General features: G+C 41.5%; 1 protein-coding gene across 2 annotated transcripts; it reads left to right on the forward strand.

The window, feature by feature from the left end:
• The first annotated feature begins 1,285 nt into the window (after positions 1–1,285).
• Positions 1,286–8,832, forward strand: nr2f2 (nuclear receptor subfamily 2, group F, member 2). Of its 2 annotated transcripts, none has more exons than XM_055028304.1 (3): positions 1,286–2,821; positions 3,685–4,230; positions 6,036–8,832. In XM_055028304.1, exons 1-3 carry the CDS (start codon positions 2,371–2,373, stop codon positions 6,308–6,310), a joined length of 1,272 nt encoding a protein of 423 aa, XP_054884279.1. In that variant the 5' UTR covers positions 1,286–2,370; the 3' UTR covers positions 6,311–8,832. The 2 variants fall into 2 exon arrangements, with proteins under 2 accessions (XP_054884279.1, XP_054884289.1); XM_055028314.1 differs by having other exon boundaries at positions 1,290–2,821; positions 3,703–4,230.
• Positions 8,833–9,954: the final 1,122 nt, after the last annotated feature.

Raw genomic sequence — 9,954 nt, forward strand, 5'->3', positions numbered from 1 at the left:
TGAAGTTTCACCTGCAGTTCACAGCTACACTCAAAGTGAAACAGTTGTGTTGCTTCTTGTTTTGTTTTTTGTTGTCTTTTTTTGTGTGTGTGTGTATGTGTGTGTGTATTTTTAAGGCTGGACATGCTCATTTATCCCTACAATCGCTAACACTTTTGGACATGCAAACCGTCCGCATCTTTAAATAGACATTTACTCCTGCACAATGTCTTTAGTCACGAAGTATCTCCACAAATGACGCCTCGCTTTATTTCCCAGGATGTCGTCTCGCTGCCTGCCCTGCATGCTGGTGGCTTCTGACATGTAGTGATAAATGTATATTTTTGGATGCAATCTCTGTTTCCTGCTTTTTTTTTTTTTTTTTTGACCACATGTAGACAAAGCTTTGACTTTTGGAGGACCAAATTTTGGCCCCTTGTGACCCAGTTGGATTAGAGGGGAAAAGATCTTTGTTGCCTCTGGGATGTGCAGACAGAGGATTTCAGTGCACTGCCATAACATCTTTATGACTGTGATAAACAGCGCCTGGTTAGAAGCACTTACAACCTTTTAAACCTGCATAGACCCAATGTAACTGATAGCAGAATTTGATGCATGTTTTGTGCAAAAAGTGTGCAGAATTATTTTCCAAAAAAGCAACAACCTTATACAGTAAGAGAGACTTATAGGCTCATAATATGAACTATCTCTGTATTTTGTAACATGATAATAGACATTGTATACTGTTTCTGTTATTGTTTTCACAAAAAGTTTTACTTTTAAAGCAATTCAAAGTATGTCACTGTAAAGTTGTTGTGGTAAAATATATGCATTCTTATGTTTACTTTATCTCACCTTCAGATTTCCAGTGCGACATCTAAGCTGCTGTAATTTAGAATATTGTATATGAACTAAACTAATCATAGCCACTACTCCAACTGCTCCTGACTAAACTGAGCACTTTTGGTTAAGCTACAGAAAACAAATTCTGCATTGCATGCCTTGGGTTGTAAAATAGAATTGGAGCAGGAATTAGAGTAAACATTCAGAGCAAAAACAATTGGTGTTGAATTTTGCAGGGACTTCAAGCCTTTCCACCGTCGTAAATGGCAAGGCAGCATTATTTTTAACATTAATTGGACAGCGAAACGGTGATACTTTAACAACAAACATTTTAGAGTGTAATCCATGTTCATGAACTGGAACATCCTTGGATTTTCCAGCATGTTTAATATACTGCAACCGGATACGTGAGGAGGAAATTATTTTTCTTCACGTAATTCCTAAAGCTTTGTGGAGCTATATATGTGCAGGCTTATATCTCATATAGTCTGAGGGATTTTGGTGGCTCTTTCTTTCAGAAAACATCTCCTTTTAGGACCAAGCGGCCCTCCTCTCGACCTCCATGCTGGCTCTGGCAAGGTACCAAGTAGCACAAGTGCCGACTAGCCAATAGGGTTCAGGGGGAGGTCCCTGAGCTCTGACCAGTCAAACACACTCTCCTTCCTTATATGGCAGCCGATCTCCATGGTAACGTGTGCTAAGTTGCAGCAGTCGTGTCAAAGTTCACTATATAGAGAGCTCAGTGAGCTGATCAGAGAGAAAGCATTCTGCCAGCCCGGCTCCTACCAATCGCAAATCACTTCCTAACCTCCGCCTTTTTAACATATTTGATCACTTTGATTCTCCGCTGCTTTTTCCTATTATTTTTCAACGCACGGAGGAGGTTTTGTAGGTTGTGATCTTTGTTTTTTTTTTTTTTTTTTTTTTTTTTTTTTTTGGTTTCTTGTTTTTACTGCTGTTGATTTTTGGAGGGGGAAGAGAGTTGTCTTCATATTCCAAGCTCTCAAAACACAGAGCTTCAGCTGCGCGCTTGCTTGGCGCAACCTCACAAGGAGAAACGGGAAGAAGGCGCTGCTTATTCTGATTTTTTTGTTTTGTTTTGTTTTTTGTCATCATTTGACTGGTTTTCTTCAGGACTTGTGCTGGAACTTGATAGTAGAGCTGCTACAGTGTGTGTGTTCTTGTGTGTGCTGCAGTTGGGAGCCTGCTCCATCATACCAAGAACAGTCCCATGCTACCTCGGTTGGTTCTTTTTGACATATTCAGCCTACCTTTCCTCCCATTGATGGGTGTGCTGGATGGCTGACTGTAAGCGCCCCTGGACTTGGCCTTTAAGCGCAAGGCAGCCGCTCAGCTCGCCGTCGCATCAGTTTTGAAACCGTGCCTCCCCAGGCGTCTCCAACAGCAATAAAACCGACAGTTTCCCGGAGATCCGGAGTGGATCCAAACGCCAGGCTGTTACAGTCCCCCGACTTTTTCCTTGAGACATTCTCCACCGCGGGCAGCAAACACGGCAGACAAAAAGTTTCTCTCCGTTGACTGATAGATATGGCAATGGTAGCGTGGAGAGGCTCCCAGGACGATGTGGCTGACACCCAAGGCGCCCTTTCCTCGCAGACCCAAGGAGGACTATCCCTTCCCACCCCTCAGCCGGGCCAGCTGAACCTGACAGCCTCCCAGATCGCCCCACCGACCCCTCAGACTCCGGTACAGGGACCCCCGAACAACGCGCAATCCACGCCGACGAACCAGACGTCGCAGCAGTCGGAGAAGCAGCCGCAGCACATCGAGTGCGTGGTGTGCGGGGACAAATCTAGCGGCAAGCACTACGGCCAGTTCACCTGCGAGGGCTGTAAGAGCTTCTTCAAGCGGAGCGTACGGCGGAACCTCACTTACACATGCCGTGCCAACAGGAATTGTCCGATCGACCAGCACCACCGCAATCAGTGTCAGTACTGCCGCCTCAAAAAATGCCTTAAAGTCGGCATGAGACGGGAAGGTATTGGGATTTTTTGGTTTTCCTAATCCGTGTGTGTGCTTGTGCGTTTGCAGACCACCCGACACGAACGCTTAGGCTATTATGTCGTCCTCCATAGTCCTATTCTCCTATTCTTCCAACCCCCCCGACTGTTCCATGCAAGGCTGTGCGGCAGGAGCAGGCAATGCAGCCGCTCTCTGTTGTGCTGGAGACCAGGCTTTCTTTCTCCGCCTCTCATCCAGCTCCATGCAGAGCTGCATTTAAAACAATATAAAAATGGCCGTGATTTTGTATTATTATTAATAATAATAATAATATTCTTATTGTTATTCAATTCGTGTGCAGACAGCACTATGAATAGATGTTATTACATAGCCTCCTGCGCTGATATGGCGAATTATGGGATAGCGTGCTCCGGCTACATCTCTGTCGCTTCACTTTATTTCTCTGTCTAAAGCTGGACATTATCGTAAAATGTGCCCGCAAAGCAAATGTGAGAAAAGCCCTGGGAAATATGTATAAGACATAGCGAAAGTAGGCCTGTGTGTATGTGTGTGTGTAAAATGGAGATGGATTGCTAAGTAGGTTAAGGGTTAAACATGCAAGGTCTGTCTTTGTGTTTCCTTCACAGCCAGCTAATGCTACTGTAGCTGATAGAAAAATGTGTGCAAAATGGCACATTTCATTATTCAGGGCGTAATTTGTTTTATTACGATCTTATGGTTGCGTGCGTTAAACCCAGTGAGTGTATGTATGTGTGTGTTGATGACAAACTGTGAACATGTTGTCTTGTAAATGTATTTTCTGTGCACTCTTAGTCCAAATTTCTGTATTTCTAAAAGGAACTCTCTGATTTGGTAGAATTCAGGCTTCAATATCTGTAGTTTCTCTTTTTACTGCAGCCGTGCAAAGGGGACGGGTGCCACCCACACAGCCACACCACGGTCAGTTCGCCTTGACAAATGGAGACCCACTCCACTGCCATTCCTACTTATCCGGATATATCTCTCTTCTGCTGAGAGCGGAGCCCTACCCGACGTCCCGCTACGGCAGCCAGTGCATGCAGCCCAATAACATCATGGGCATCGAGAACATTTGCGAGCTGGCGGCCAGGATGCTCTTCAGCGCCGTGGAGTGGGCCAGGAATATTCCCTTCTTCCCGGACCTGCAGATCACAGACCAGGTGGCTCTGCTGAGGTTGACGTGGAGTGAGTTATTCGTTCTCAACGCCGCGCAGTGCTCCATGCCCCTGCATGTGGCTCCTCTCCTAGCGGCGGCTGGCCTCCACGCCTCCCCAATGTCGGCGGACAGAGTGGTGGCCTTTATGGACCACATTAGGATCTTCCAGGAGCAAGTGGAGAAGCTCAAAGCTTTGCACGTTGACTCTGCCGAATATAGCTGCTTAAAGGCAATTGTGCTCTTCACCACAGGTAAGAACAATAGACAAGCGCAAAGTTCACAGAGTGCGTTAATGTCACTAACCTGCACACACTGACATCAGCCAGAGCAACGCTGACCCAAATATGTATCTGCAACTGGTTTAAGGCTGTTGCATGTGTGACATCAGCTTAAAGCTTCAGTGCTCCACTCACTCAGCTGCTCTTTGGATGTACTAACCTATTGAAATAAATACATAATTAAAAAACCGATTTATAAGACACACTGGGGTGCAGTGACAAGGAAACAGTTTGCCTTAAACGCAACCCTTAAAAGTTGCCATAAGCATCATAAAAATCTATAATACAATATCAAATAACCTGAAGTTTTTTTTTGTTTTTTGTTTTTTTTTCTCCAGCCATTTATCAATGTGTTTATACCCCACGTCTTGTTTGTAGGAAATGACAGATATAAATGATGTCAGGCTCCAAAAGGAGAAGGGGGAGGGAGCAGGCAAGGAAAGACAAGCCTTAACGTCCCATTTGCACAACGTATAAGAGAGCAAAGCGAAGGTTTTCAGCGCTCTCATGTCACCGAGAGACAGACACGTGAGACAAAAACGCGCAGGACTCTTAAGTAAATAACAAAAAAATCCATGCCTCCTTCATGCAGCTGAGTGTGATATTGTGCAGTGACTTATTTATGTATTATTATTATTATTATTATTATTATTATTATTATATTATTATTATTATTATTATTATATGTATTTATTTATTTATTACTATATGGTTGTGCGCATTTTCTAACGGGGTTTTCGAGGCCCTTCTGGAGTCGCTCCAGGAGCGGGGTCATGACCCAAACTTCTTCCAGCTATTTTCTTACATTAGCTGAGAGAATGCAAGCAAAACAGCAACATCGATTCTAAACGAGACCTCGCAAAAGCCTTCAGCCTCTACATTCCGTGGTTTGCTATTGTCTCGGCATTTAAAAGAAATATCACATTTTCAGCCCATTGAACTTTAGTATTAGGCTTTTATAGAGCTATCAAGCCGTAATTTGTCTTCTCCGCATACCTGAGTCCCAACTGAACATGAGCTGTAAGCTTGAATGACACGCCTTTTTGCTTCCTCGGTGGTTTGCTTGTTGTCATGCATAAACTTTACAAACTTAACCAATGCGCGTACAAGTGTTTTTTGGCACATTATCAGCTGCCGCCCACATGCAACAGCAGCGCAGATCCAGATTATGAGTCTCTGACTGTATAGTATGACGGCTGTTCCGTAGGCTATGAGCCCCCTCTTCTTTTTTTTCCTGCTTTTGCTTAAATCTCAGCTCACTAAAGGTCAGTAGGTCTCCGTGTCTTTCCCTACTGCAGCCCCCCTCCCTCCCCCCTTCTCTCTTTGCTCCGAGAAAGATGGGGCCATCAGAAAAAAAAAAAAAAAAAAAAAAAAAAAACACTGCGTTGAGCTACGAATATGCTTAATTATTTAGTTCGCCTTTTAAATGGCTGCAGTCAGGGAAACAGAAAGCGATGTGAAAGGAGAAGGCAGAGATGGCTTTTTAATCATCCGCCTTTAAGATGATGACGTGTTTTGTGTTTATATATATATTGTTTTAAAATAGAATAATATATAGTCAGGCGGAGTTATTATCTACAGTACTTTGTTAAAAAAATTAAAATAAAAGATTTGTGTTGTGAATATTTTAAATACATATTTTGCATTTTAAAAAAAATATCTATTTTAAAGCTATTTATTATATCACCTCAGTGGTGACCAAGCTCCTGGTGAGAGGAACACGTTATTAATGATTATTTGCTTTCCACCCCCCTATTCCCCGCCTCCCTCCCTCTCAGATGCTTGTGGCCTCTCAGATGTGGCCCATGTGGAAAGTTTGCAGGAGAAGTCCCAGTGCGCCCTGGAGGAATATGTCCGGAGCCAGTATCCCAACCAGCCAACACGGTTTGGGAAGTTGTTACTCCGCTTGCCTTCCCTCCGCACAGTCTCTTCCTCGGTCATAGAACAGTTATTTTTCGTCCGATTGGTAGGTAAAACCCCCATTGAAACTCTCATCAGGGATATGTTGCTGTCGGGGAGCAGTTTTAACTGGCCTTACATGTCAATTCAGTAAAAACTGGGAAAGAGACGAACTTGAACGAAAAAAAAAATGCAGGGGGGCTCTGAAGGTGTGTGCGTGCGGGGGAGGAGGGGGATTCATTGATTATAGCTGCTTTTGTGGAAGGATTTAAAAACGGCTGTTACACGGGGCTGGCTTTCATGAAGAAAGACATAAATGACTGTGAATTCAACCCCCACCCCTCTACTCTGAGAGAAAAAAGAAAAATTAAGACATTCAACTGAACTTTCAAAATACAAGCTCCCACAGTGTTCAGCAAGAACAACATGCTCCTATTCATTTTTTTAATGAAAGAAGAAAATGAGGAAAAAAAAAGAAGGGATTGTTTTTTTTTTGTTGATCCTTATTAAAAAAAATTAAGTATTAAGTGCATTTAAAATGGGAAAAAATTGGGTTAAAAAAAAAGAAAAAAGTTAAGAAAGGGGAAAAAATTCATTTTCTGAAATGACTTGTCCTGTGTCCATGTATAGCTGTGTTTTTGTACTTTCTTTGTTCCTCCTTTCTGGTTACAAACCGGCCTATGTGATTTCTGTAGTTCAGGTGATGTTATTTTTTAAGACAATGATTTATTTTAAAAATGGTGAAATAATGTAAAGAAATAAATAAAAAAAAACATACAAACAAACAAAAAGGTTCTAAAGAGAATTAAAACCACAGCAATAGGAGAATAGGCTTAATGCTGCAAGCGCACTTATACACTTAGGAAGACCAATACCATGTGGGGCAAAACTAGGGAGGTGTTGAACTTTATGACCCATATTTTCATTATTTTGTGCTATTATGAAGTTACGGGAGCTTTTTTTTAAAATTATTATTATTTCTTTTCTTACTAAATAAATATTGAATCTGCTTGGATGATTCAATCAACCCCTCTCCCCCGACTGCCCACCTCATCCAGCTGCAAATATCAGGCATTACTTCTTCAAATTGGACACACTTAAAAGGAAACTTTTAACATTTATTAAATTTGTTCTATTTACAAGTCTCCAAGGCCTGCTACAATAGAGGCAAATCAAGAGCACTGGAGAGCAACAGAAAGAATAACCCGGCTTGTTGTTGAAAAAGAAGTTGGAGAGGTCAAGGGGTCATAAAAGTTTTGAAGCAGGGCCAGAGCAGCATTTAATAGCAGTATTATTAAAGCCTCCCTGAAATGTCACCCTTTATTCACTTCAAGCATTAAGTGCCTGACAAGAAGAGCATGATGTGATTTCTCATCAAAACATTGTTAAAAGTAGGCCTGCAGAATTTTTTGGTTTTGATTTTTCTTTTTTCTATTTTCTTTTTTGCTTTTCTTGTTCAGAGGATGGGAAGGGGGGACGGAAGAAAATTAGATTTCAGTCTAATTTCAGTCGAGTTTCACTTGCAAAACACTGATTTAGAGGCAGTATTCTTGTAAATATAGGTCAGTTCATTTCGACAAGTTTGTTCCTTTATACAAAGTATATGTGATTAAGAAAAAAAATCTGTGGTTGCCATTTTTTTTTTCTTTCTCGGTAATACAAACGTCTTCAGAATTGAGTGGCAGGTTTTAGCTGGTAGCACTGAAAGTTCTGTTTTTAATGTATATACATATTACTGCGAAAATGTTTTCTTTTTCATGTATATTTAGACTGTGAATGCATGGCCACAGGTCGCTAACCTATTTTACCTTTGATATATAAATGTAAATGTTTTCTCTATCTCTCTCTCTTATTCTCTCTCTTTCTTTTTTGACTGTATAGATATAATCTGTGCATTCAGTACACACTAGCCCTTGTATTTAAAGAGACAGAAAAGAGGGGAGAAAAAAAGGAAAAGGACGTTCATTATTAGGCTACAGACGCAAAACAGGGTGAGCAGATTTGTTTTGTTTTGTTTTACTTTTATTTCTTTTCTCTTTTTTTCCCTTTTGAAAAAAGAAAAAAGGAGCAAATATTTTAACTTTACTGTCATTGCTCCTTTGCTCTTTGACAGGTGCCGTGGTGTGCGTGTGTGCGAGAATGCGTGTGCGTAGCTGTGTGTGCGTGTCTGGAAGCTGCGTTTTGTCCTTGTTTTGAAGCTTTTCTTTAACACACACACACACACACACACACACACACACACACACACACACACACACACACACACATACACACACAGGGAGAAAAAGGAAAAAAAAACAAAAACAAAAAAAAACACCATGTTGTGGTTGAACTGAAAGGGATTGAACACTGATGTTTGGCTGTTCGTGGCCACATATGGACCAGAGAATGATACATGATTGTAATTATGAACAGTTTAAACTGACCCACGTTTTTATATAAATATATAAAAATATATGACTGCAGGGTATTGATAACGTATAGATACTTTTTTTATGATTATCATTATTATTATTATTATTATTATTAATTGCAAGTGATATATGTGAGTGTGCGTGAAAGTTTATAGTTGAACACAATTCTTGTTTGTTTGTGTTAGCTTATTGTAAACAAGCATTCTGCTGTAAATTTGTTCTTGGTATTAAATTATAATTTATGAATTTGAAAACAGTTTTTCATGTTTTTTTTCTTTCTTTCTTTCTATATATGTACATATATAGAAAGAATACATATATATGTATGTGTGTGTGTGTGTGTGTGTGTGTGGGTGTGTGTGTGTGTGTGTGTGTGTGTGTGTGTGTGTGTGGGTGTGTGTGTGTGGGTGTGTGTGTGTGTGTGTGTGTGTGCAAATCTGCCTGCGCGTGAGTGCGTGCGTGATGCGTGTGTGGTCGCCGACGGGAAGGTGGGATGGAGGGGCTGGGGTGGGGGGTACTGGAGTCAATTTGCTCTAGCAGGATGTTGCCCTTTTGCCCTGCGAAAGTGATTAATGAATTACAAAATAATTAATCAATCAGGCAAACGGCGCCCAGCTCGGCGTATCCACTTCTTTCCTTGAAGGCGACACAAAAATTGCGCTCATTGCTTCTGTTTTGTTGGCATTAGATACGCATGCTTTGTTTGTGTTAAACTTTGGAAAAGACAACGTATCGTAGTAGCACGAGAGACCGCTCAAACACAGAAGATATACCAAGTCAGCTTTCCCCAATGCTGTGCTTTATTTTATACACTCGCTGCTCTCCGTGTGCAAGTATAAATATTAACAGACTGAATTATACTGCAGCCAAGCGTCAAAATAAGGGAAGTCATATGAAAGAGGGGGGAAAAAATAATACGAAATGTTATGAATTCCTATGCTGAGTTTACTGCGTGATGTTGCGTTATTGTGGTTTTATTCGCCTCAATCGGAGCTTCTTGTCCGTTCATTTATTTGTGGAATATTGAGGTTTTCAGTTGCAGTTGCGCTCTAGGCACTCGCGTAACAGTGATGCTCTAACCCTTTGGCCTGTCTGTAATTATCAGTGATATTGGCTGAGTTTGGGGAGTTAGGCCTGAAGTTGAATTAAAGAGGTTTAATCAGGATTGGTATTGAAGCCAAGCTTCTGCTGCTGCTGGTGTGTTCAGGGTTTGTGCGCGCGTTGCGGGTTTGTTGATGCTGATAATGAAGAAAATGATAATCACGGTGCGCTGCTGATGGGCTTATTTTTTTGTTTATTTTTGCTCAGAGCCCTATTCATCCACACCCGCTGTTTTCTCTGTCCATTTCAGCCCAAACGTCGCCGGACAAGTGCGTTGCTAGAC

This window comes from Poeciliopsis prolifica, unplaced genomic scaffold (genome assembly GCF_027474105.1).
Source record: "Poeciliopsis prolifica strain line A6 unplaced genomic scaffold, Auburn_PproV2 SCAFFOLD001, whole genome shotgun sequence".
Classification (NCBI taxonomy): domain Eukaryota; kingdom Metazoa; phylum Chordata; class Actinopteri; order Cyprinodontiformes; family Poeciliidae; genus Poeciliopsis; species Poeciliopsis prolifica.

Coding starts and splice junctions, on each gene's coding strand:
- nr2f2 (XM_055028304.1), top strand. CDS start 2,371: ATGGCAATGGTAGCGTGGAGAGGCTCCCAGGACGATGTGGCTGACACC. Junction 2,822..3,684: donor AGTCGGCATGAGACGGGAAG/GTATTGGGATTT, acceptor CAATATCTGTAG/TTTCTCTTTTTACTGCAGCC. Junction 4,231..6,035: donor AATTGTGCTCTTCACCACAG/GTAAGAACAATA, acceptor CCTCCCTCTCAG/ATGCTTGTGGCCTCTCAGAT.